The following is a 27,969-nucleotide window of genomic DNA, read 5'->3' as shown; positions in this document are numbered from 1 at the left end:
GTGCGCATATATATATTATACTGCTTATTTTATCTCATAATAGAAACACTTCTATTATTTTTCCCTCCAATAAAATTACATTGGTTTCATAATACCACAATATTTTAAAATATTTAATTTCATGCATCAGAAAATAAAACGGGTTTACAGCATTTTACAAAGTACATTCAACAAGGCGTCCTGCTTCCCAAACCTTCAGTATTAGCTTCCGTTTCACATGGGGTTGGTTCTGCCAAAGTTGAAATGACTTAGACATACTTGATGCACCGCTCTCAGTGCAAGTGCTGGTGTGCTTCCCTGCTGAAGTGCTATAATACTGATAGCATCTTTGATCAAATGCAGGACATGTCAGATGAGGTTTGTTACACCACTGGAGAGGCATTTTTGGTGATATCTTTTTATTGGACCAACTGAAAGAGATGTTACACAATTAGGTCTTTTGATGCATCTGCTTTCTAACTTTGGCCCTGGTCCAACAAACAACTTATCCATGTGGGTAAATGTGTGCACGTGAACAACAGCCTCATCTGATAAGAGTATTTGCATATGTAAAGTTATTCACATCTCCCTTTAACATCAGACCACAAGAGAATAGGAGAATAAAGAATTAGGAGACTAAATATCTACTGCATCTGACAGCTAGTGAAACTACTGCTTCAGCTCAGGCAGCAAAGGATCATGCTTCTAACAATGACGGCCAAAGACCAATCTTGCCAAATACCAACATGGATGGCCTCAAACAATGAATAGGGAGCCCGAACTTTTGGTTTGATTGGGATACGGGGAATCCATCATTGCTGCCTTGCTAGGATCAGAAGTGCCATGACTAAGATTTAAAAGGCTTGATTCACCTACTTAATCTGTCCCTGGCCCCTGCAGGCTGGTGGTGGTCAGGGAACAGGAAGACATCCTAGCTCAGGGGTGGGCAAAATGCAGCCCGGGGGCCAGATGCAGCCTGCCAGATTCTATCCGGCCCGTGGGGCACCTAAAAATTTTAAAAAATTAATATTTATCTGCCCTGGGCTGCCTGTCATGCGACCCTCGATGGCTTGCCAAAACTCAGTAGGCGGCTCCCCGCCCAAAATAATTGCCCGCCCCTGTCCTAGCTCTACTCCCTCCTGTCAGTCTATGGCCGGAGTCACCATGTCAGTGCAGGCAGAGGGATGCACCTTTATTGAGGACACAGGAATTATTAGCACGCTGGGAGGAGGGAGGATTTGTGACTCTGAAGTCATGTTCCTGAGTCCAGTGGCCTCCCAGAGCTGCTGCCAGTGAGCCACTTGCACAGCAGACCTTGCTGCTCCTGAAGTCAGATTGCAGCCCTTGGAAAAAGGGTCCGTGTGAAAACATGGCTGCTTAGGGAGGCAGCTGGGAGCCACGCTGCAAGAGGGCTAGACCCTGCTCTCAGTCATGACGCTGCTGATCAGATTACAGCTACAATGCATTAGATACCACAGCTACAACCAGGCTGAGAGCTCTGGTCCCAGAGGAATACGATCCCCTCTTCCCAACTCCACCCTACTCAATGCTTCCTCTTCAACAGCCTCCCAGCTCAAATGCGATCTCCGCCTGCACACCCAAACAGTGAGGCTGCCCCAAGTACAGGAAGGGCAGGATGGGATGTACTGTACTGCAGGCTTGGTCCAGCTTTGGACAAAATGATGCATAGAGATTTCAAGTCTCAGAACTTAACAAATACATTATTTCTAGTACAGTCCATTAATTGCTTAAATATTCTATTTTTTTCAATTAAAAAAAAACACTTTACAGCTGCTTCCACCGGCTGAGTCATACAAGGCCCCTGGGTTTGAATTACAGCCTCAGTCTTGCCCTCTGGGAGTCAGCTTTCTGTAATCCCAAGCTCTGTTTCCTTACATACAACTTGCCATCTAGTTATTTTTGGCCTGGCGTGAAGGAATCATACAGATTTAGAGGCTACAATATAAAAGTCAGATGATATACAATATCACACTTGAGCCTTTTCCCTAGAGAAGGAAAACATTATTATACATGTACAAGATTATACAGTCTCGGTAATATTGCAGAAGGAACCCAGAGCAATATTTGATCCAAGCAAAATGTTTCTACTATACACTGGATGAAAGTACTTTCAAATCCACTACATAGAAAAAAATATATACATGGAATATAATTACAGTCTCTTTCCCTAGTTCTGTTTTGTACATAAAAAACACTGCAAGGGTCATTTAAAAAAATAAAAAAGGCAAAGGCACCTGAGGAGTGATTCATATCTATACACACGCACACGCGCACACGCACACACATAGGAGAGAGGAGAAGAGCAGAGAAAGGCAGGAGGAGATCCCAGTGCCCAGCTGTGCATGTGTCAGGAGGGGACCTGGAAGGTGAAGTTCACCCCTGTACTGGACTCTGCACCACCGTATGGAGCTGGGTGTGATGCTGGCTTTGTGCTGCCCTGCTTTGTGGGAGCCGAGTTCTCCCCTATTGGGCATTGTCCTGTGTGATTTAGCTGCATTTGGGCTCAAAGCCTTCTCTGCATCTGTTAGCAGGGAGCATTAACTAGGAGGGCACAGTCACAAGGGTCTGTGTTGCCTATCCCTGCCTTTCTCCTACCCGAGTCACTGGAAGCTGTGTTTGCACAAGGCCTGTGAGGATGGAGCCCACCAGTGCCTGCTGCCTTTGGTCCTGTAGAGCACCCTGAGCTCCCAGCTCGTCCCGAGGACTCGCCCGTTGGCACAGCAGGATGCCAGGCTGCAGTGCTGAAGCATCAGCTGGGGTGGGGCACAGGGTGGCAGGATGCTCTGCCAACACAAAGCCACTTGGGAAGAGTTCCTTATAGCCCTTTGGAAAGCACAGCTAAGGCAGCGCTCTCCTCCCCTTCTCCGAGTGCATGCAGGTTTGTCCTTGTAAGGCTTAGTCACGAGCTGAGCTAGTCCCCAGCACAGGTGAACCTAGATGTAGGTGGTGCCCCCACACTGTCCTACATGGGCTACAAGCATCCTGGGCCACAATGCAGAGGGGACAGCTAGCTGGTGAGCAGCCGACACATCTCTCCCCAACATGTAGGCTGGCAGTGATACTGCCTCCTACCATGCTGTTAAGCCGGTGGAAAGGGAAGCCATGTGCCCAGTGAAAGGCCTGACACAGCTCACTCCCCCCGGGGCAGCCAGAACTGTGACCTTAAGGCACAGCTCGGTCCTTGCTGCCATAGGGCAGGTTGCAAAGTGCCCTTACAAACTCCGCTGGGTCCCTGTCCTGACTTTTCATTTGAGGGAGGAAGGGAGCACCGTAGAACGCATTTGCAAACAGCCTAGTGCACCATGGCATGCTTAAGCCCTGCCTGAGCCATCAGCATATATTTCATATTTCAGTGCCCGGAGTCAAGATTTCCCAAAAGCCCAACTGTGGCATGTAGGATCAAGTCCAGATGGCGTGGCTGGGAACAGGACTCTGTTCTCAATTCATTTAAGAGTGACTAAGGACTTAAAAACCTTAACTGTGCTGGTTTAAGGGAGAACTATCAGATTAATATTAAAAAAACATTGTTACAAGGTTATTGATGGTACATTCAGCTAGTTCCTTAAGGCAAAGTTCTACCAAATGTCCTAGAGAATGAGATCTATTTCTTTTTCCCCTGAACCACCCCATAAAATTTAGTAGAAAATGACAGCTCTGAGCCAATGCACTTCAAAGTCAATTCTGGATTTTAAGTCATTTGTAGAGAGCACTAGTACATATCTATGAAGTTGTATTCTTTTTATCCCCTCCACTCCCCATAGGGAAGTAATCTGTCCATACGACTTCTCCAGATTTGAAACTGCTTTCGTGTTCACGGATTTTACTTTTTTACTTTGTGCATTTCCCAGCAAAGAAAACAGTTTGGGCTCTTCCACTTTGGCACAAGGGTCTCTTCACTTCAAGGCACAAGACTGGGAGAGGGAGGAGGGAGAATTGCACAGGCAAAATTGATTTCAGTTCCTCTTTTTAATTACAAGCAAGTATTTTAAATTTAGACTCTGTATTTTTTTAAACACTCAGTGCATTGGGCTGAGGCTACCTCAGCTGTGCTCATTTCGTCGCTGCTGCCTGCTTTCTTCATGAAGTAATATATGCCTAAGTACACAGTAAAAGTGTTAAGTCCTGCTTAGGTCCTAAACGGAATTTAAGGGGAATTTCTTTGGTGCACAGGCCCTTCACCAGTCCTGTGCCGGCAGCTGAATATCATCTCCACCAGGCATCTAAACACAGAAAGGGTCAAGATTTAACCCACGATTGCAGGCCATAAACAAGTTAAAGCATCTTTAAAAGCAACAACTGCTTAATTCTCCCTTGCGATCAATACCGGACAAGCAGGTTTTGTATGTGCAAATTTAGCCACGCATGTAGTGGAAACTGGTGGAAGAGCACATGTACACCATCGCGCATGCAAGAGGAAGCCACAGTATGGAGGAAAAGAAAAAAAAAAAAGAAAAAAGTCAGGCCTGGTATGTGGCATTTACCCCAGAGATTGCAATAGCTGCTTCCACATCATTTCCTCTACTAAGTCCCTGCTCCTGCTTGATCTGGACAGACCCAGCTTTAAAACTACCCTGCCATGTATCATTCCAGTTCACATACTGAAGGGGAAGGAGGAATCAGGTCAGCATTTGAAGCCACAATTTTAACTCTTTCCACCTCCTTAACAAAGCAACGGGCCAAAACAGCTTGCACTACAATGCAGTTGCCAGGATATCATGTGCTCTACTGTAGTATTGTTTTTGGCAAAGGGTATTAAAGAGATAAAACACTGCCTGTGTAACTAACAATGTATGACAGCATATGACCACAGTGAATAACTCACTGCCCTGGGTGCTGATCATCTTCATTTTATATCACTGATGTAAAATACAGGGGGAAGTGGTGAAGCTCCTGATTGAGACCAGCATCCACGAAAGAAGAATCAAGCCAACTGAGTGCACTAGGAGGCATAAATAGGTTGGAGAACACAGGACTCCTGGTGTCCGAGAAAGGCACACATCCCATTACAACAGCGTTCCCTAAGCAGTGTGCTGGGACAGGTATTAAATGGTTAATTTGGTATGCACTGTGGCATTTTGGGGGTATGCATACAACTCTGCATCAGCCGTATTGGTGATCCTACCCCCAACTCCTCTCCAGACACACTGCCTCCCCTGCCAAGTGGAGCATTCAGTTATCCTTTAACTTTTCCTAGGGGCTTCGGGATGGGGATAGACCCACACAACTGGTGGGTTCAGGGTCTTGGAAGCGTGGCAGGATCGCTCCCTATCCCAGGGACAGCAGCTCATGTCAGGGCAGCAGCTGGTCCTCAGGGAAGCTCTGCCTTCCTCGTGCTGTTTGCAGAGCGGGGCCCAGAGATGACAAATTCATGGCTCTGCCAGACTGGGAATCAAGGCCTGTCCTGATTCCCAGGCACTGGAAGCCCCTAGGGCATCTCAGGATGAAGCGCTGCCCAGCAGGATGAGCCTGCAGCTGGTGTGTGCATCTCCACTGTTTCACTTCGAGGAGCTGAGCCTTTGTGCTCCTCCATGGTGGGGTGGAAAAAGACAACTCTTCTGCACTGTCATGAGACCCGGTCCTGCAAGATGCAGTGCCAGGTGCACAGTCCCTGGCACACTGGACCCTTTGTTAGCAGCACAACGGCACTGGCCACAGGTTGGCAAAGACAGGAAGATGAGAGGACAATTGCTCTCAAAGAAATGCCCCATCCCCGTCCCCTCCCCCTTTATTTCAGGACCAGGCCCTGAAGAACTGGCTTGTACTGAGCGGCAGGTCCCATTGAGACCCACTTGTCTGCTGGACAACAAATGACCCAATGTCCTCTGGCAACCGTTGGCAGTCAGTCTCTCACAGGCAGCTTTCCGCATCCAGGGAAAAGCAACGCCTTGCATTTGAGCTGTTTTGCAGGCACGGGAATGCAGAGTCAACAGGACTGCTTGGGCAGCCACATCTTGACTGGACACCCTGGGGTGAATCAGGGTAACGCTGATTGACTATAACCACGTAAGGCACAAAGCAGTGTGAATCTGGCCTCTCTGAAGAGCTGGAGATGCTGTTATGGTCACTGGCTTCCCACCGCCTCCCATTTTCAGCTCCCACAAGAGGACTTCTTTCCCTCTTCAAATGGATTGAGGCACGCGTGCCAATCGTTCCTCATCCTGGATTCATCTCGGTCTGCTTCACGCCCAAGTCCTGCAGCGACTATTACGGGGCACCCTTTTTTCTCTGCCGAGACAGTGACGGCTGCCCTCAAGGATGTGGCTGGTGGTGCTCCTTTCAGAGTGGCCCAGCGAGGGGTGGTAGATCCGGTCCACTTCATGCCTTGGAGATAGGCGACATGATGACTGCTTGGCATCCTGAGCTCCTCTGTGCCACCACACACCCACTGGCAACAGGGCTACTCAGTTTGTGGTTCACCCGACCACTGATGTGTTACGAGGGCAACCCCTAATTTTGAACTGCTTCTAGCCCAAGTCATGGTGACAGCTGTTCTCCACAGCCAGCTGGTGCATAAGTGCAGTTTAGAAACTGGTCCCCTTGCTGACCGTGAGGTGCGATTGATCATGCGACCTCAGACCGAGGGGGCCTGGAACAACACAGACGGGAGGCTGAGTTTTCAGAGTGCGTAAGCCCATGGGTCTGTTTTGTTTCCCTTCCCTTCCCCTCGTATCCTCCGCCCGCATTTCCCCTTCCCCTCGTGAGGGGCTAGAGGCTGCAGCTCACGAAGGGGTGCCTCAGCAGGTCCTCTGCTGTGGGCCGCCGCTTCTCCTCCACAAAGATCTGCTTGAGGAAGTTACGGCAGCAGTCCGAGACGCCGTCTGGGAGCTGCGGCTTGGTCGGCTGCGTGGCAATTTTGAAAATGGCTGCCATGGCTTCAAATTCTGCCCAGGGCGGCTTCTCTGTTAGCATCTCCACCACAGTGCAGCCCACGCTCCTGCAATGAAGAACAGGAAGAGCGAGAGGGTTAGAGAAGCAAAAGGGTTCATCCAGCCATCATGCTGCCTCATCCCCTTCCCCCAGGCATCTGACCTGAAATTACTCATTAGAATCACAGAAAACGAGGGCTGGAAGGGACCTCCAAACCCTACTCCAAGCAGGACCGTCCCCAACTAGAGCATCCCAGCCAAGGCTTTGTGTAGCTGGGTTTTGAAAACCCCCAAGGATGGAGCTTCCACCACCTCTCTGGGTAACCTGTCCCAGTGTTTTATTACCATCCTAGTGAGAAAGTTCTTCTAATATCTAACCTAAACTTCCCTTGCTGCAACTTGAGACCATTGCTCCTTGTTCCGTTACAAGTGAAACTCCCTGAACTCGAGGTTTTAAGAAGCCCCCACTGATCACTCTGGAAGTGGACATCCTGTGCGTGGGTCAGCAAGTCTTTCTGAAGCCCTAAGTTAAAGCAGGCCATGAGAACAAAGCATGCTCTGCAATTCAGCAGATTCACACACGCAAATGCACACCGTTGCCAATTTGTGCCGCACATTTTCTGCTTTCATTTATAACACAAAAGGTCACTAAGGCTCTCCAGCTGTGCAGGTATACTGCCAAGGCACCATCAGTGCTAACAGATTCAGCGTCACCTGCATGAGGCTTCAGGCTGCCAGAAACAATCCTGCAAGAGGCCTGATTTGTTTCTTGATTTGAACAAATTGGTAGCTCCAGAGCTGACAGATAACAGCATACAGCACAATAAGTATTCGGAGGTGGTGAGGCAAAATGCAAAATAAATGCAATTTAACTTAAAAAGCTTCTGGAGCAATGTATTATTCATTTAATTCAGCAAACCCTTCCGTTTTTACAGATTTCCCACCTGAGGGCTGAAAAACTTGTTGTTGTCAGAAACGTTCAGGGTCCATTATCACAGCATCCCAGTGCCCTTCAGTTTTCATTGTACTGGTACGTATCCACACAACAGTGCTATGAGGCAGGGAAGTACTATTATTTCCACTTGTAGATGAAGAATGGAAACACAGAGACGCAGCTTTTTTAAAGGTATTTAAGCTCTGCTGCTCCCCACAGTAAGGCTCAAGTGACTTAGGTGGCTAGATCCTATTTTCAGAAGTGACTTGAGAGGTGAAGTTTCATGGAAAGTCAATGCTGAGCAGAAAACTTCAGCCTGGTTTCAAAGTGCTTCTGTGCAGATAGGAACCTATTTCAAAAGCACCTAGGTAGGTTCAGAGGGAGTTGGGCGCTGACCCACATCTTCTGGGCTCTACAAACCTTAGAAAAATCTGACAACATCATAACCAGTGAATCAGGAACCTGAGTTAGCTTAGGCCACTAAATGTAATCCTACTGTACCTGCTCACATGTTTGAAACACAGAGGGTGGAGACATCCTCCCCGCCCCCACTCCCCTTCTCGCTGCTGTTTGTGACTTGATCCTAAGGCTGAGATGACGTGTGTTACATAAAGAGATATTTTTCTTTCAGGGACTGAAGGAAGGAACAGGATCACACTCACACCCTCCAAGGCAGAGAGGCTCTGGCCTTAAATGACTTGCCTGAGGTGACCCAGACCCTGTGGCAGAGCAGAAAGTTTAATCTGAGTGAGTCCTAAGCTAACCCCTTCACCACTAGCCTGGCTTGGAGCACAGAGATCCAACTTAGTGCAGCCCTCCTCCAGGCTTAAGTAGTGCAAGGGCATTTGTGCTGGTTTGCAGAGAGCTGAATTCCCAGCAGCTAGAAAGATCCAGGGCAGAAATGCAGGGGTGGGAAAATGTCCTGAAGGCTTCCCAGCACTTGGTGAGAAGTCTTGGCACCTGCATGGATTCTCTAGCCTCCTTAAGCCAGCTTGGCAACCCTGACTTGTAATCACCTTTAACAAGAGCTAGCTGTACCTCCCTCCTATCAACTGGAGCAAGTGACAGGAGCAAGTGACAGGCAGCCTGCCAAAGGCTCCTCTGGACTTCTCCCCACCAGTGCGAAGCAGCTCCAGTAACTCATTCCCATTGCCCTGGCTTATTTGGAAAGACAAGGGAAGAGGTGTTGTCTGCACACAGCAATGCTGAAGCTTGTTGGCACCATCACTGCAGTCATTCCAGCTGGTTAGGCTCCGGGCCCGATCATGAAAACCTCAGAGGCTGATGAGACAACAGGGGTGAGGGAGGGGAGCACCCATTTACCAGGGTCAAAGTGCAAATATCCAAAGCCAGAATTATAGAGTTGCCATAGGTCCCCTGGAGCTGAGGAAGGTCATGGATACTTAGAAGGGCTTCCTGTTAACAGTCAACCCCGAGGGAACTAAAATTAGTGTCCACCAGGGTCCTGCAAAGTCACTTGTATCAAAAAGCAAGTGCACATTGGAGCCACAAACAGATCTTGCTCAAGGCCAAGACCATCCAAAATGATTTCCCATTCTGCCTGAAACACCCTGATGGAGCTGAAGAAAAGGCAGGTTGGCACCTTAGACTGTCTAGTTCAGAGGTATGAGGTTTTGTACACCACAACCTAATCAGTCAGATGCTAGAAGTCTCTAAGATGCTGCCCTGCACTACCTTCTGTCTGACTTCAGGCCAACACGGCAACTAACCTCTGCGCTCAAGGTGGCCTGAATTTCACAAGTGCTGAGACCGCATTCTTGGAAAACCATCCTCCTTTTTCATGTCCCAAAGACTGGTGCATCCAAAATCATTAATCTCTCCAGCCCTAACATTCAGTTGTAACATTAGGCCAATAGACCATGTGGTCTTTAAATGCTAACTTGACCGGCTGTTCTTGGAAAATTAACCACTATGATTTTCTAAAATGGATGGCTACAATAGAAACCCACTTCAATGAACAGGCCCACTTCATTTCTTACCACACATCTGCTTTCCTCCCATAGCCTTCTCCACTGATCACCTCTGGGCTCATCCAGTAAGGAGTTCCTGTGACAGATTTGATTCCTGTTCCAGACATGCAGATGGTCTGAATGCGTTTGCTGGCCCCAAAGTCTCCGAGTTTAACATTCCCAGCAGAATTTCTCAAGATGTTGGCACCTACAGGTCAGGCACAAAAAAAAAAACAATAGAGGGAGCTGCAGGCCAGAGCATACCAAGCAAAAGTAAGAAACACTCAGACCAATGACCGGTAGCTCCACAGAGGTAAAAAGGCAATATCTGGTTACATTAATGCACTATGTAGGAGTCCTCTCTCTACCAGCTCCTTCTGAAAATCCCACACAATGAGCACTGCAATTAAGGCAACCTCACAGCACTAACCCATTTCATGGAGAAAGAAGTTTTGGAAAAGTTGAGGCCAACAACAGTTCCTCACTTACAATGCCACAGTTCTTGAGTGCCAAGTGCCTCAGGCCTGATTTTGAGAAGTGCACAGCTCACATGCTGGCAACAGGATCTCTGCAAATCAAGCCAAAAGCATATCCCCAGATGAACTGCAGCCAGAGGCCACCAGGAAAATTCAGGCCTACATAACATGTTTGAAAATGCCCAGCAAGCCTAAGGTAGAACCAGGGCAAAAACCCAGGAGTTGTAGCTCCCGGGACTGCGCCCTGACCACACAGCATACAAGTCCCCCCAACATATCAGAAGACCTTAAATAAGTGGGAGGTTTCCCATTATTAGCTCCTTACCTTTAATATCCCTATGTACAATCATATTGCTATGCAAGTAGGAAACTCCCTGCAGAATCTGCCGCGTGTATTTCCGGGTGACGTTCTCGGTCAAGGCACCATATGCTTTTAACTGGTCCTTTATTGAACCCTGTTGCAGAGAAAATCATTGGGGTTTGGTGAGCCTGGCCCATTGCACTGCGATGGCTTTTACATTTATGTGATCTCTATCTTTCTGGCTCTGTGAAACGTCGTGTGATGATGCCAAAGTGTCATGGACATACATAACAGATCCAGGGTTTGGTCCCACAGGACAATACTCCTCTGGGCAGAAGAGAAAAGTGTAAAGAGCTGGTTTGCGATAGAAGAACTGCCCAGAGCCTAGGCCATGGGTGGCCAATCTGTAGCATGAATAATACCACAAGTGGCACAGGCATCCTCTGCATGGCACACAGCGGATCAGGGAGGGAGCTGGGAACACAATGCAGATGGGACAGGGAGCAGAAAGAAGAGCAGCAGTTTGGGCTGGGTAACAGAATAGGGGTGGCACTTGGGGTGGGCATGGGACTTAACCTATAGCACACCTGCCGAATACGTTGGCCCCCACTGGCCTAGGTTAACACAGCTTAGCTCTTTACCCCCCTCTTGTGACCACCGTACATCATTAGCCCGGGCATCTGAAGAAAGGCACCTGAAGGGTACAAGCCCGAACTGCTCACGTCCGAGGACTACGTCTGTCAAATCAGAGGCAACAATGCCTCCAGCGTTCACAGCCCCATCTAGGAAATCAGCCTGACAATGCCACAGGTGACTCCGCAAGGGTTGGGGCAAGGAGCTCCGGATTTAAAAGCACTTGTTTTGAGTGCTTGAGGCAAGGACCTTTTAGCCCAAGTGCCAGAGGTTCCCCACTTACAGTCCCCTCCACCAACACTCCTCGTGCCTTACACCTCCTGAGCTTGCTCTGCTCCAGGTCTGATTCGTTCCTTCCCTCTTCCAAAGCCAGAGGTGCTCTTCTTGGGAAAAACCCACCCCTCCTTCTCACTGCAGCTGGCATTGCCCAGGGTTTTCCATCATTATTCCCTTGTTAGGTATCTGTCCCCCAAACTTTTTTGGCCTTCTGGTGACCCCAGTCTTCCCCCTGTGGGATGGGGCACAGGTATTAGCACCATACCCAGGTGAGTCCACTTAAGAGCCTCCTCTGCTCCTGGAGTCAAACTGGCCAGTCCCTTTCACTTCCAGGACATGTAGGTGGGAAGGGAAAGAACAGGAGATGCAGTATTTATATAGATTAATGATAAACTCGCTGAGCTACTGCGAGGCCAGTTTGGTGCAGAAGGCTCCTTAGTAGATTGGCCTCATCACAGCTCTTCCCAGTCGTGGGTCGACAAAGCACTTCAGTGCTGCTGCCCTATAGCTGGGGATCCAGGTCTCATCCACCAACCGCAAGGGGAGAGGGAGGCAGGGGAAGCAGAGCCCTGCATGATGGTGTGAAGCAAGCTACTGTTGCAGAATGAAAGTCAATCTTTATTTAGTCAGAGCCCTGGTTTATCACTAGAAAAACAAACAGGCCACTCTGTGCAGCTCTGGAAAAGCCACAGCATCAGTGCTGGCTTCCTGACTGGGAACAGACATCAGTGTGTGATAGAGCGAGCAGCAAGGGGGTCGATAACGCTGCCAGGGCTTATTCTTCTGGTTCTGCGTCAGAGCCTGTAACTAGAGCTGCCAGAAAGGCGACCGTGGTTAGAGAGCATTGAACTGAGGGGCTTGCAGATGTGCAGTTTGTGGAAATCTGTTTTTCACATGGGGATCTTCTGAGTGGGAATTTTTAGTCGTAACAGCGACTTGTGACCAGGTCTGTTGGTTCCTTCTGACTCTGCAGTCTATGAATAGGTGAGTGCTTGCAGCCTCAGAGTCTACAGGGCAAACACAGGGGTGGTGGGTAAGAAACGGATGGATCAGAGTAAAAGGGATGCATCGCCAGGTAATGTAAATGGATAACTGGTTCGTACAAGGTGCGGTCCTGGCCAGTGAACTCTAAGGGCCTTGCTACATGCTGTACTTTGAGCTGCCCAGATGCCGATCAGCTTAGAGCTAGCTTGGAGTTCGGAGCAGTCGCACCTTCAGACTAGAAACCTTCTCCGACCGTCTCCCACCTGCACAGCTGTGACTTGCCACTAGCGGCCCGGTGAGCAGGGAGGTCTCCTCCAGCCCTACATCTCCATGATTGCTATGTATGGAAGAGGGAGATGGCAGGGTCTTTCACGGTTAAGGCTGGGGAGGTCACTATCCCACATGCTCATGGCCTGCTGTTACACATGTCCTGGTGCATCCATCAGCCTGTTCCCAGTGCCCGGACAAATTCAGCTTGAGGAGGGCTCAGCTGCAACCCTGCCTTCCCTCCCCTATATCCTCCCCCTCAGCTCTGACCCCCACATCCACACTGCCCCCACTTCCCTCGGTGCCCCTGGGCCCAGTGGGGGCAGCTCAGCAGCACGCAGGGGAGCAGACGGACACCCCGGGAGGCCCAGGCAGCAGCCCCAGGCAGTGGCAGAGCCCTGCACCCACAACCTGGATGCCCCCACAGCTGCCTGGCTTTGGAGCAGCAGCTTCCCTGGCAGCAGGCTGCCCCCCACCCCACAGCCGCTGCTGCCAGCTCTCACTGCACTGCACATGTATCGAGTACATGAAGCCGGGCGCTGCTGGAGCCATGGGGCTGGAGATCAGGACTTGTCAGAGCCCCGTCGGGTCTGGGGGCTCCCGTGTTGTCCTCCACTTCCCAGGGCTTGGCAGGGAGGGAGAAGCATGGGGTCCAGCAGTGGCCACCTGCTCAGAGGCTCAGTGCTGGTGGGGAAAGGTGCCTGAGCCACCGCTCCTGGATGGGAGGGTGCTGGAAGTTGGAGGAAATAGAAAAGCTGCAGCTCCACTTAGCAGCCAGGGGCATGACAGTCCACAGGACACGAGGGATGGGGAGAGACCACTGCATCCTGGGATGCTGGAGGACTTCAATTTGAGTGGCACGTCTGTGGGGAGTGGCTGCACCTTAATCGAACAGGAGCTGGGTTGTGTGGATCAGAGATAATCATGCCCTGCAGTGGCATAATTTGAACGGCATAAAGCATGTTTTAAGCCACTTAAAGGCATTAACGTGCGGACAAGCTAGGGGTTAAGAGCTCCAGAAGCTGCCCAAAATTAACGTGCAACAAGGCTAAGGTGATGCCACTTACATTCTGAAGAATTGAGAAAAAGAGCTGGAGTTATATCTCCTTAGTTTCCTCCACATTAAAGCATGTTAATCCTACGCTGTCCCTGGAGATGTGTCATCATACACAGAGTCACAACCAGGGGATACCCAATAAAGCAATACTGTCGTGAGATGAGGTAGTTTCAGAGAACAGAGCTGTCCAGGTAATCAGCAATGTGTTTCCATGCATGCATCAAATATATATAAGTTAGCAATGCAGCCGAGAGCTGAGATTTTGACAGTGGAACAAATTGGATGCTTATCTTGCTGGGATCCTATGACCCCAGCTGACTTCCTGCCCTTTGGGTGGGGGGTCTGGACTCAATGATCTTCCGAGGTCCCTTCCAGCCCTAACGTCTATGAAATCTGTGAAATACTCAGTAATCATAATGACAGACGGGCCTGAATGCCCCAAATTTGAAGCCCGTTCTGAATCCAATCACACACTAACCAGGTGCTCAGACAGGGGGTCTGAAAGATCCAAATCAGGATGCGGCTGCTCCAAAGTGCAAAGAAATTTGGAATTATGACTTGATGGCGAACCAGAGGGGTCAGGCTGTGAAGTCTGACTTTAATCCAACAGTCCCGGGGCAACTGGATCCTCAATTCATTTTGGCCCTTTACAGATATATGGGTCAAGCTGTGGGACTTGGCTCTGACTCCAAACCTCTCTAGTTCAGGATGATCTATGTCTACTCTTAGCCATGTGGGCTGGCCATGGCCGTACTTACCCCTGGCATGTATTCCACGAAGATGGACAATTTCCTTTCTTCTGTGTCACGCAAACAACCGTAATACTGGACTATTCTCTCATGGCGGAGGGTCTTTAACAGCTGGATCTCACACTCCAAGGCATTCACCTCCTGTAGTGGAACAAACACGCTGTGCAGTGAAAAGAACAGCCTAGAATAAGCCTCATTCCTCCCAGCGGCTCTCTAGCTTATCTTCCAGGACTTGTGAAGCACTGACTGTATCCTCAGAGCCACATGGTCATACAGAGAAGATAAACTTGTCATGCCAAGCTCAATCACAGCACACTGCTTCACCTGGGCTGCGTCCTGAACCGAGAGCAGCGCAGCCACCTCTGAGCAATGTATATTGGTCCACCCTCCGCAGCCACACCACTGCTGTCCCAGGTTTGAGGCATGGGGAACAGCACAGAATAGCTGAGCATGCCAGCGTCCAACACAAGAAATCTGTGGTACAAAGCCCAGATGTGAAAATGAGTACCGCCCATAGGAGATGATGGCCTGCAAGACAGAGACGGATGCCACAGCAGGAAGTTGTGTTGAAATGTTTCCAGAGAAAACATAGGAAGAGAGAGGGAGTTAGAGGGATTTACTAGGTTTCTTCTGCACAAGTCTGGGCTATCAGGAGAGAGAAATGAGGGGAACACCAGTTGCACGGGCTGCCTAGAGGCAGGAATGGGAAGGAGATGGATGGATGGATGGATGGATGGAGCATGGCAGCTGGAAAAAGGGAAGAGCGGAAAGGGCAGGACAGAATGGGAGACAGCAGAACTGAGGCATAGGCTGGGCCAGTAACATTTAGGGGCTTGGAAGGGATGAAGTATCACTGGCTGCTGCTGACAGCTAATACTGTCCCCCACGATGCCACAAAACGTGGCTGTGATCCCCCCGGAAACCCTCCCTGATGCACTCGAGAAGGCTCAATCCAGCTTCATTCACCCACCTTGCTTGTCTCTTGACTGTCTGGATCGAATGGCACCTGCTTCACTGACAGCTCCCTGCCTGTGTCAGCATCGTAGCAGAGGTAAACCTCCCCAAAGGCACCTCTGCCAAGGAGCTTCCCCAGTCTCCAGTTCACGGGAGCCTGCAGGGCTACAGAAAGGGCAGGGAGAACTGAATAAGGATGTAGCAGAGAGATGACCACCTACAGGCTCATCTGACCCTGCCAAAAGTAGCTCCTCTGTGTGCTGTGTAATGAGTGAGGCACTTCCAGAAAGAGTGACCCTGGAGCCCTGCTCTTCCCAGGTGTCAGTGGAGTTATCAAACTCTCTCACATACAACACACACTTTTTCCCCCAAAAAGCAGCTGCTGGAAACTGGAATGTGCATTATATGCAAGGAAGTACAACAACAACAGTTTGTGGCACTTACCAGGCCAAAGCCAAAGCAAAGCCTGCACATGATCCACAGGGAACAGAACAGAGCAAGCTCCACTCCCTACCTGTTACTCAGTTACTTACTACAAGGAAAGATCTTTGCTTTGTTTTGCCTTTTAAAAAATAAGATCTGCAATAAGATATAAAAATAAGATATCTTATTCCAGGATGCACTGTATGTGAGGAAATACAGTGTTCCCAATCTGCCCAGAATCAGGCCCAATAAGACGACATGTATACAGGGTCTCTCCCCTGCGGCACAGCTCGGAGTGGTCTGCAATGAAGAGTGGCGTCTCCCCATTCAGACTCATGAAAGGCAGCCACTGCTGGAGTGGAAACCAAGAGCTGGTAAACAGCACCCAGTACTACACGCAGCTGATGGGAGGAGGGAGTGGGGAATAATTTGTCCCTTTGGGACTGCTGAGGGCACATAGCTTTCCAAGATGGAATTAGATCTACATCTACAGCATGACCATGAGACATCAGGGCCTTAGCTCAGTGCCTCAGAAGTGCCATGCTGCTGGGCTGTTTATTATCAGTTCAAATCTGAGGGGGAAGCGGATTGAAATACTCTTCCCCCACCTTTCCCCCTGCATCTGGACTCTCCTCAGAGGTTTCCCCATCTGCTGACCCTACCCAATACAATGTCACAGCCAGGCCACGGCTTTGACCACCAGCTGCTGAAGTTCACTCACAGTTCCTGGACTTCGTGGGGGACGTGCTGAAGACCTGCAAACCCTTTTCACAGTTGTTCCAGCGCTTGGTCCTGTGCTCTTCATACTGTAAGGTGCTCAGCTTGCTGTCCCCATTAAAGCTCTTTGTCCTGCTGGAGGGGACAAGCTGGAACAGGCTCTCCTGGGGGACGTAGCTCCTTGGGAAAGTCCTTCGGCCTACGTGAGGAAAACAGGAGAGCTGAGGATGGGACACATGACTGGTGGTGTCCAGCTCTTATCCCTTGTCCCCTGGTCTGACCTGAGTCTATGTTCAAAGTATCTCCAGTTTAAACTGGTTGTAGAAAAGGCTAGTTCAGCCCATGCCAAACCCTGCACAGATGTGTGTAGTCTTACTGGAACCTCAGCTGAAGGCAGTGAGGAATCAGTTTAGGACCAGCCAATGTAAACCAGGATTAAACAGATTTAGAGCATCTCCACAGGGCTTGCACCAGTCAGCTGAACTGGTTTACAAAATGTAATGCAGTGTAGGAGACGTGCAAAGATTTAGGCTGCGAAATCTTTGCAGCAGGATCCGTCTTTTCATGATCGGAGGGCCCCGACTGCTAACTGCAGTCTCTATCACCATAATAGAAACATCACCACCACCACCCAAAGGCAATAATGTTTGCTTCAAGAAGAAAAGACAAGCTGCCTAGCTAGCTCACTAAGTTGGAGAAGAGTCATAGTAATACACCATTCATACTTTTTTCCATCAGTGTATTTGAAAGCACTTTCCCAAGACAGCTGGCATTATTAAGGCCCATTTTACAGACAAGGAAACCAAGGTGCCTATACAGGAGCAACAAGGCTTCTCCAGTGCACTGGAATTCCAGTGCATCGGACCAGACTCGATTAATCGAGTCTGCTGAAGCAACCACCATACTTCAGCATCCTCCTGCATCACGTGTATCAGCACCCCCAAGCTTAAAAATAGTGGCAGGGGGTCACTATTCAAATGCCCCCGCCACCATTTTTAAGCGCGGGGACAATAATACACAAGACGTGGCAGCGCTTTAATTAAAGTGGGTCCTGGAGTCACTCTAAAGTGCTCCCTCCCCGCTCCTGGAGCATGTATAAAAGTGCCTAAAAGGCATGGGCAGTTAAGTGACTTGCCCAAGGTCCCCATGCTGGCAGGCAGCACAGCTGGAAATAGCTCTAGGTCTCTAAATCCAAAACCACTGCTGAACCTGCCAGACCATACATTTCTTGCTGTCCTCAGGGTGACCCTTGCGTAGCTCCAAGAGGTGAATTTCATGACAGCATAACCTTCATCCCAGCTAGAGAATCGAAACACAAGACAGCGCAAAAAGATCAGCGTCACTGATTGTACCATCTTGGTGGCATGAAATGATGGGGAGCTGATGGGAAGCACTGAGGCAGATCGAGTCCTTCACAAGCAGCAGATTCCAGCCAGCCCTCCCGATGTTCCTTCAGCCTTCACTCAAAATTAATCCCATGGAAAACAAAATGGAGAAAACCCTGGGCCTTGCCCTCCACCCCAAAATCAGGCAACCGCTGACCCGGTGACTCAGCAAGTGGTAATTCAAGCCACAAGCTCTGGGAACGCTCCTCGGGCTGCTTGTTCCACACAGAACTTAATTGCAGAATTAATTGTTTCCTTCCTAATGAAACAGCCTGATGAGCTGCCTGGGTGAGTCTAAGCCCAATGCAAGCTACAAGGAAGCTGAAGGAAGAGGGAAAACTGTAGCTCAGCAGAGCATTTGCCACTACTAAAAGTCCTGGCATTGCAGGGGTGGAAATACAAAAATGCCTGGCTGATGACTGAAGCAGAGACGTGGCAAGCCTGGCCGCCGTGGAATGATGTGTGGTCAGTGATGGAGGTGGCTGGGGTAAATCCTCATGGGTAGAGGATTCCTGGTAGCATCTCAATCCATTTATTAACTATCTAGGTTCACTTTGAGCTCCCTTCCTTCTACCCTCAGTCTCCAACACCAAAACCTCTTTCCTTTTGTATTTATTTATTTATTTTTTACACATTTCACCTCTTGCATGTCTCCTATTTCTACCCCAGGCCTATTATTCCTGCTTTCAATAGGTCTGTGCTATTCTGACAGGAAAGAAGAAAACCTAAACTTAGCTGAACTTTGACAACTTGATGCTGCCGGTCTGTAAGATCCGCCACGGGAATCATTGACCTCTAGATCAGCCATTCATCACTATAACAATTCTAAATTAAAGTCCGGCTGCAAAGGGTTGACATTATGGCCGGTCTGTGTGTCTTTGTTTTGTTAAACTTAAGGAAGGGGTTAAATCAGGGCAAGAAGGACTTTTTTATAAAAATATTTCTTAAATGGGATTTCGAAAGGCGCTGGTGAGGATGATGAGGATCAGCTGGACTGTGGTAGCACCAATGATCTCAGCCCAGCATGCTAGGGACTGCCTGCCACACGTTAAACGCTGTGCCTTGGGAAAAGGGGAAGGCAACAGGATAATCTCTGAACCACAGTACTCCTCAGCTGAATCTGGGAAAGCAGAAAATCCTGAATTCACACGACATGCCAGCCCGCAAAGTTCCTGCTGCTCTGTGAGAAAACCCCTGTGCAGGGAACGGACATACACCCCATCAAAAATAGCTAAATGAGGGACAGGAGAAGGTCACCGGTAGATAAGTGGGAGACATAGCAACAGGGCAAGGGGTAGAAACAGCCGCTGAGAGAGTGAAAAAGCTGAACAAGATGGAAGGCATAAGCCTATTAGATGCTCAGCACTTTGCAAGATCAGGCCCACGCTGCACCTTCATGTCTCTCTGCGGTGGCCCTGGCTGGGACCTGTCCATGACTAACTTCTCTCTAAAAGAGGGTCTCACAGCACTGGACAGAAATATACTGGCAAAATCCGTATTTGCAGAGCCTATGTTTTGGTCGAGGCAGACACCCAGGGTACTACATTAGAAGAGGAGGGTCCAGCCAGAGCTGGCTGCGCGGGGAAAATTAAGATAGGCTTGTGGCCACTGTGATAAAGCTCAGCAACTATCAAAAGGACTCAGTGAACTGTGACGAAGGAGGGTCTTGCACTTGCCTGGGGACTCAGGAAACCTGAGTTTCCTTCCAGTTAGTGCCGAGATCACTTCATCTCTATCTCTGGTCCCCATTGCTAAAATGGGAGTAGTTCTGCTCTTAAGGATTAGCCCCATTCCATAGAGAGAGAAAACACAGTTTCAAAACTGAGGCCATCAAAGGGCAAAAGAATCAAAAAGGTAAAGGCATACATGTATGGCCTGACTTTAGGTGCTTGTGTACATATAATTTAAATGCTTGGAGTCGCCATATTTAAATATTTAGACCCAACAGACTTGTCCAAGAGTGTCAGCAGCAAAGGGAGGAACAGAGCCAAGGGCCCTACAGGCCAGTCCTGACTTTATTCACCAACACACACGCCTCCCTATCTTGAAATCACTTCCAGCTGGCTCACACTGATGCTGCATCCATTACCTTGCTGAAGGGGAGCAGGATGAAACTAAAGGCCAGGGATATTCATCCTAGAGAACAGAAGTTACTCAGCTCAGTTTCCAACACAATATACCAATACCACAAACACATTATTCAATTATCCTTCTCAGACTCTTCCATGGCCATAGTATCCTAGCATCTGGCAATCACTCCTGCATCCTTCCCAGGATTGTACTCCTGGATTGTAACCCCCCATCTGTAAATGGAGATAAGGCAGTGCTGTTATCCTCCATTCACAGATGGGCACCTGAGAGGCAGAGCTGTTAAGACCCATAGGAAGTCAAGAACTTAGACCTCTCTGTTCCTAAGTCAGTGCTTTATATATTACTCTGCCTTAATGCTCACCAAGCCCCTAGAGACTATTCCCCCTCCCCAAAATGTCCCCGACATGCCCTTGGCGTGGTCTCACCATCACTGTAGTCCTTGCGGCTCTGGGAGAGGTGGTATTGCCTAGGGAAAGTGCCACCTTTTCCAAATCTTTCACAAAACGGAATATCAAAATCTGAAAGGAGATAAAGAGGAAAGTGGTTATTAGATTAACTCCGCATTGAACGTGTAAGATGTTTCTCTACTGCTTCCAGAGCAGTATCCAGAGCCCTACCAAGAAGCATGACCCGCCTGTCTACTCCCTCTCCACATGTGCCAGACCCCAAAATGAGGCAGTGAAGCTACCCCAAGGGCCTTCCTTCCAGCCCCTTCTCTTGACAACTCCATCTCCAGCGTGCTTAAGATTGGGGGCAGGCATGTGCACTCAGGGTGGCTTCACTGCCTAATTTTGGGATTCGGTATATGCAAAGCAGACCTTGCTCAAAAAAGGCCTGTCCTTTATACTACCTGCCAGTGAAAAACCAGGTTAGAGATGGCCCCATCATGGAGGCTGTTCATTCACAAGGCTCTGGGCTGAAATCTCCCAGGAGCAGACAACTGGACACCAACCCAGCTCTAACAGAAATTATTGGCCAAAAGGCCTGGTGCTGACTGCACTAAAGCCAATGGAGGCATAGGCAAAAACTTCAAGAAGAGCAGACTCTGGCCTACAAAGTTTAAAGGCTCAAGTTAGCTCTCATGACTTGGGACCATCCCCTGTTCCTGCCTCTTCCCCAGCTAGCTCTGATGTCCTTGGAGGCTGCGAGGCACTGAGAAGAGCCTCTCCAGCCGTCTCTTCCCCATCCTCATCTCTAGTTTCTCTCCCTTTCTATCATTTTCCTGGCCTCCTCCATTGCTCTTCCTCTCTACTCCACCCCAGTCCTTTCCCAAATCCTCTGAGGGTCCCCTTCTGGCTAGCTTTCTCTTTATACTCTAGTGCCTCAACTCTCCTGTCTCCCCTCACACAGAGCCATCACACTTGCATTACACAGATCAGTCTCCTTCTTTCCCAGGAGGCTAACATCGGCTGGGATGATTTCGACGGAAAGCAGGAGAGTTGCACCTTACAGACTAACTCAATTAGGGATGCATAGGTTTTTGCAAGCAGCTTACTTCACCATGGGACTGCAGGGAACAGAGCTTCTAAACAGAAAGCAGGAATTTGAGAGTGAAGAGGGAGGAAAAGGGAAGAGGCGCTGCTGAGGGAGGCAAAGGTGGGTAGAAGAGAGAAGAAACAAACACCGCTAGCTCACCGAGCACACTGGGGTTATATCAGCTAATCCAGGTATGGGAATAAGACTCCGTAGTACCCGTTTAGACCAAACTTTGCACAATCCAATCTGTGCATGATTTCAGCCAGATGGAGTCAGGCCTCGGGGCCACCGAGCCCAGGTCTCCATGATCTGAGAGAGCACAGCCAGCATCAGATACTCCAGAGGAAAATGCAAGATCCTGGTAGGTGGCAGATGTGAAATAACCTGTGCTCATACAAGGCCGTCACGTGGACCGCTAAGAGCCGAAGACTGGCTTAAACCCTGAACCAGGAAGGTCTTGTGTCATATTTACATCAACCGCCACGCATTAATATTAGCTTGGATGGAAGAGAACAGAGAGGACAAAAGCTTAGATCAGGTAACAGGACTTTGATATTACTAGGGAAGAAAACAAGACTTTCTATAAGAATAATAAGAATATTGCTGGAGGGGCTGGATGTATTTAAGTCAGCCGGCCCGCATGATCTTCATCCGAGGGTGCTGAAGGAATTGGCTGGTGTCATAGCAGAGCCACTGGCATGGCTGTTTGAGCACTCGTGGTGTTCAGGTCAGGTCCCAGAGGACTGGAAAAGGACCGATGTGGTCCCCATTTTCAAGAAGGGGAAGAAGGAGGATCCTGTAACTATAAACCGGTTAGTCTCACCTCTATCCTTGGGAAAATCTTTGAAAAAATTATTAAGGATCACATTTGTGAGAGTCCAGAGGGGAAAGCAATACTAAAGGGCAACCAGCATGGATTCATAGCAGGTAGATCTTGCCTGGCTAACCTGGTTTCTTTTTATGAACAGGTCACAAAATGCTTACACTCAGGAATTGAGGTGGATGCCTACTTGGATTTTAAGAAGGCCTTCAATATGGTATATCATTATATTCTCAGAGATAAACTGAGCAACTGTGGCATAGATGATTACATGGTCATGTGGGTGGCAAATTGGCTTAGGGGTCATACCCAGAAAGTGGTGGTGGATGGGTCGGTATTGACCTGGAAAGATGTGGACAGTGGAGTCCCACAAGGCTTGGTCCTTGGACTGGTGCTATTCAATGTCTTCATTAGGGGCTTGGATGAGGGTGTGGAAAGCACTCTGTCTAAATTCACAGATGATACCAAATTATGGGGTAAAGTTAACACACCAGAGGGTAGGGAATGATCCAGGAGGATCTGGACAGGTTGGAAAAATGGGCAGAACAGAATAGGATGCAGTTCAACAAGGATCAACAAGGACAAGTGCAAGGCGCTGCACCTACGAAGAAGGAATCACCAACACATTTATAGGCTGGGGGATGACCTTCTCAGCAGCACAGCAGCGGAAAGGGATCCTGGAGCCACTGTTGACTCCAAAATGAAGAAGAGTCATCAATGTGACAAAGTGATCAGCAAAGCTAACTGCACTTTATCATGCATTAGCAGGTGCATGACAAACACGTCCAAGGAGGTGATACTTCCTCTTTATGTGGCATTGGTCAGGCTGCCATTGGAGTACTGCATCCAGTTTTGGGTGCCGCACTTCAAGAGGGATGTGGACGGCATCGAGAGGGTTCAGAGAAGGGCCACTTGTATGGTTAGGGGACTGCAGGCAAAGCCCTACGAGGAGAGATCGAGGGCCCTGGATCTCTTCAGCCTCTGCAAGAGAAGGCTGAGAGGTGATCTTGTGGCAGTCTACAAATTCATCAGGGGAGGGCAGCAGGGACTAGAAGATGCTCTGTTCACCAGGGCGCCTCTTGGAGTAACTAGGAACAATGGCCACAAACTGACGGAGAGCAGATTTAGGTTAGACATCAGGAAGAACTTCATAGGAAGGGTTGCCAAAATCTGGAATGGGCTCCCAAGGGAAGTGGTGCTCTCCCCTACCTCAGGGGTATTTAAGGGGAGGCCGGACATGCACCTGGCTGGGGTCGTCTGACCCCAGTGCTCTTTCCTGTTCAGGGCAGGGGGTTGGACTCGATGATCTGCTCAGGTCTCTTCCGACTCAAACATCTATGAATCACACGGGCATGCAGGGAGAAAATTAGGAGATGGCTAAGGCACAATTTGACATGCAACTGGCAAGGGACAGAAAAAGGCCAGAAAAGAAGGGATCGTACAAGTATGTCAAGAGTCAGAGAAAGACCAGAAACCATAGGTCCCTTACAGAATGCAGGAGGCAATCTAGTTATCGATGATGCAGAGAGGGCTGAAGTATTTAATGCCTTTTTTACTTCATTCTTCACAAAGAGAGGGAAGCTATCAGATGACTGCAGCTGGTAGCAAAGCTAGGGAAGGAGATAAACAGTCCTGAGCGACGGAAGAACAGGTTAGAGATTACTTAGAGAAGCTAGATACTTTCAAGTTGGCAGGGCTGGATGGGATGCACCCAAGGGTACTCAAGGTATTGGCTGAGGTAATTTCAGAGACATTGGCTAGCCTCTTGGAGTAATCACAGAAGTTGGAAGAGATCCTGGATGATTGGAAAGGGGCAAATATAGCGCCTATCTTTAAGAAAGGGATGCAGGAGGATCTCAGGAATTACAGATCAGTCAATCTGACCTTGATACCTGGTCAGACCATGGAGCAGGTCCTCAAGGAAGCTATTGTGAAGCACCTAGAAGAGAACAAGGTGATCAGGCACAACCAGCCTGACCGAGAGCAACCTGACGAGCCTTCACCAAAAGCAAGTCATGCCTGATCATCAACCTGATTTCCTTCTGTGATAAAGTGACAGGCTCTGGGGATAGGGAGAGACCAGTGAATGTGATATAACTTGACGTTAGCAAGGCCTTTGAAACGGTCTGCCATGCCACGGACATTAACAAGGTGAGGAAATACAAACTAGGCCAAAGTATGGTAAGGTGGATACATACCTGGCTGGATCACCGTACTCAACAAGTAGGCTCAAATTTTAGTTGGGAGGAAGTACCAAGTGGGGTTCCCAGGAGTCTGTTCTGGGGCAAGTATTGTTTAATATAATTATTAGCGATTTCAATGATGGGACTGAGTGCACGCTTAGCAAAATTTGTGGATGACACCAAGTTGGATGGAGCTGCAGACACTTTGGAGGGTAGGGCCATGATCCAGAATGACCTGGATAGACGGGAAGAAACGGTCTGCAATCAATCAGATGAGATTCAACAAGAACAAGTGCAAAATGCTGCACTTTGGACAAAATAACTGTTTACACAAATACAGACTGGGAAATTACTGGCTAGGCTACAGTACTGCAAAGAAGGATCAGGGAGTTGCAGTGGACCATAGCCTGAATATGAGCCAGAGTGCTCTTGCTGCAAAAAAGGCCAACATCATACTGGGTTATAGTAACAGGAGTGTCAGTTGTAAATGAAAAGGAAGCAACTTTTCCACACTGGCACCACCTGGAGTAGTGTGTCCAGTTTTGGGCCCCACACTTCATGAAGTACACAGACCATTTGGAAATAGTCCAGTGCAGAGCAACAAAAATGATTAAGTGCCCAGAAGGCAAGGTTTACGAGGAACGGCTGACAGAACCAGGATTATTCAGTCTGGAGAAAAGAAGACTGTAGGGGGATTTGTAACAGTCTTCAAAGACCTGAAGGACAATTAGAGAATGGAGATGGGCTTTTCTCTGTAGCCGTAAGGGACAGGACAAGGAGCAATGGACTCAAGCTGCAACAGAGGAAGTTTAGTTTGGAGATTTGGAGGCACTTTCTGACTATGAGGGTGGTCAAGTATTGGAACCGGCTGCCTAGAGAAGTGGCGAAATCTCCATCCCTGGGAGTTTTCAAGAGCGAGTTGGACAGATGCCTGGGTGGGATGATTTTTTCAGGGATGACCCTGCTTTGAGCAGGGGGCTGAACTAGTTGACTTTGTGAGGTTCCTTCCAGCCCTTCTTTCTTATGATCTTACAGTTGAGACAAGCACTAGATGGAGAGGGATCAGGAAATATCTGATGAGGAGAAGAGGAAGCCACCACTGGTAGCCTAGAACAACAGGGGATTAAAAAGTCTTTGTCGTCCCCCCTCATTTTCCCTTCCTGTTTCTGCTCTATCCTAGTCTGACTACACGGCCCATTCTGAATGCTTGTTTGTCTTAGCCGTGAGCCAGCAGCTGCTCCTTGGAGGCCACTTCTGGCTTCAGTCTCACTTTAGCTCATCTTGACCATTACCCCAGCTCAGGCAAGAAGCAAAGTCCGGCTGAAACACAGGCAGCCAAGCTTCTGTGTCAGGTCAAGAGGCTCACGGAAAGCCACGTGCAAGCACCAGGAAAGGCACTGGGGGCCTATTAAAACACCAGTGACAGGCACTGGTATGGGAGCTCAAATCCCACGGTTTAATCTGCAAGTGCTGCCTCAAGCCAAAAATGTGTTATCATCCCCTCGGCCGAATGCCATTAGTTCATTTTTAATAGTGAAAGTCATGACAATATGATGAAGTTTCCATGACTTAACCAGCTGGGCATTTATGCTTGGCTAAGCACTAAGCAAAGGTTTTTGTGGGCTATCAATATGTTTTCCTTAAACATATTGACTATTTCTCTTATTAATGCAAATGGAGATCCACTGCAACACAAGACATAAGAAGGTGAAAGTAAACTCCGGTTAGAAACAACAGGCGAATTGGACAAGGTTATTTCCATCTTCCAAATGGAGCGAAATGCAAGGGGCAAGGAAAGAGGCAAGCAGGATGGTTCAGTCCTGGAGAGACCATTACTGGATGGTGGAGACCTACTTCTAGCTTCAAACTTCAGCTTTACAGCTTCTGGGTGCAGAAGTGAACGGACTCCATAATCAGACCTGGCGAGAGCTGGCTCGTGCTGGCTGGCAAATTTGCAAGGATCCATCAGAGTAGCAAGCATTATGCATCAGCACTCTCAGTCCTTAAATTTTAAAATGCCTTCAGGTCTAACAGCTGCAGGGGCCATTCACTAGCTAAGCAGTGAAGGCACTGGTTTGCTGCTGATCATTTTTATCTCAGAATCTTCTTCTGTTTTCCCTGACAGACATGTAGGTTTGAAAAAGCCACTTTGCTGCAATGTAGACATGCTGATAAATCCCAGGTAACCTTACCCAGGCAGTCAAGGCTGTCTTTGGGCTGACTCTTCCTTCTTGAAACAGGAGTTTGGGTATAGGGTGGGCTGTGGGGAAAAAAAAAAACACAAAAAAGAATGCACCTACTTTATCAGAGGACAACTATAGTGATCAGCATCACTTCTACATTCAATCGACACCCATCTCACTACTTTCAATAGGCAGGAAGTGCTGGACCAGTATTAGGCAAGCTTCCCTCATCAAGCCACCACCCCGCACTGCCCTTAAACATATGCTTATCATTACCCAGGCGCACCAAGCTGGAATACTTGGGTACATAAAGTTAAGCTTGTGTTGTGCTGGACAGGACCCTCACTGCCCAGCATGTGCACCAAATGTGCACCAAATGAGGCACGGCTCTTATAGAGAAAAGGCAAGAATACTAGCTGTTGTGGTCTGAATGCTAATACCAGTGTCTGCAACTTAACGATGCCTTTTAACATTACCCGCCTTGAGTTGTGCTTACACAGGTCAGCAAGGGGTCCCTTTCCCTCCAATGTTGCCAAGGAGCTACTTACTTCCTTCTTTAAAACCTCGGTGAGGTGCTGAGTGCCTCCAGCCCCCACTATGCAAAGCATGAGCGGATGATACTCAGTGCCTGAGAGATGTAGGCCCTTAATCAAGGCCCAGAGGATTAGGTCCTGCACTGGGACTAGGCAGACCCAAGCCCCATTCCTGGCTTGGCCACTGGCCTGCTGGGTGACCTTGGGCAGGTCACCTCACTGCTCTGAGCCTCAGTTTACCTTTTCAGACCACATACAGGATAATTAAGGTGACTGCAATCGTTTGAAGGGAATCCGAGACCAGTGGGGGGACACCAGCATGTGTGCATCACACCCCCACCCCCAACTGCCACACGCGCGTGCGTGCACACACACACACACAGCCCCAACCCTGCAGCTCCCAGAAGCAGGGCTGAGCAGGACAGCACAGCACACAGCCCCAGCTGCACAGTTCCTCACATGCACCCCTCCTCTGACCCTGACTCTGCTGTGCAAGTGACTCTGCTCGCAGCCCAGCAGAGTCCAGACCAGGGAGCAGCCCACTGACTGGGCTCCCTGGAGAAAATTAAATCAGAAGTCCCAGATCAGCATGAACCTGCAAGTACATGCCCAGCTCCTGACTCAGGAGCTAGAGATGTGAGTGGGTCCCCACCAATCCTGGGGTTTTGCTTCATTTTTTTCCAACAGCCGG

The 27,969-nt window shown here is 49.0% G+C and overlaps 1 protein-coding gene across 3 annotated transcripts in view; it reads right to left on the bottom strand.

Moving 5' to 3' along the window:
- Positions 1–99: 99 nt before the first annotated feature.
- LOC149865115 (mitogen-activated protein kinase kinase kinase 3-like) overlaps positions 100–27,969 on the bottom strand; it is a 106,976-nt gene continuing 79,106 nt past the window's right edge. For all 3 annotated transcript variants that reach the window (XM_090047787.1, XM_090047789.1, XM_090047788.1), the window contains exons 11-18: positions 26,755–26,822; positions 20,509–20,601; positions 16,612–16,806; positions 15,484–15,632; positions 14,523–14,654; positions 10,572–10,701; positions 9,801–9,978; positions 100–6,934 (exon numbers count right to left, since the gene is read on the bottom strand). In XM_090047787.1, the coding sequence (XP_089903913.1) occupies positions 6,706–6,934; positions 9,801–9,978; positions 10,572–10,701; positions 14,523–14,654; positions 15,484–15,632; positions 16,612–16,806; positions 20,509–20,601; positions 26,755–26,822 (1,174 nt within the window). In that variant the 3' untranslated portion in view covers positions 100–6,705. The remainder of the gene's footprint in view (positions 6,935–9,800; positions 9,979–10,571; positions 10,702–14,522; positions 14,655–15,483; positions 15,633–16,611; positions 16,807–20,508; positions 20,602–26,754; positions 26,823–27,969) is intronic.

The sequence above is a fragment of the Crocodylus siamensis genome, chromosome 5, assembly GCF_052110815.1.
Source record: "Crocodylus siamensis isolate JL-2025a chromosome 5, ASM5211081v1, whole genome shotgun sequence".
Classification (NCBI taxonomy): Eukaryota; Metazoa; Chordata; order Crocodylia; family Crocodylidae; genus Crocodylus; species Crocodylus siamensis.
The sequence above is the reverse complement of the archived record's forward strand: the minus strand, read 5'-3'. Positions and strand labels throughout refer to the sequence as shown.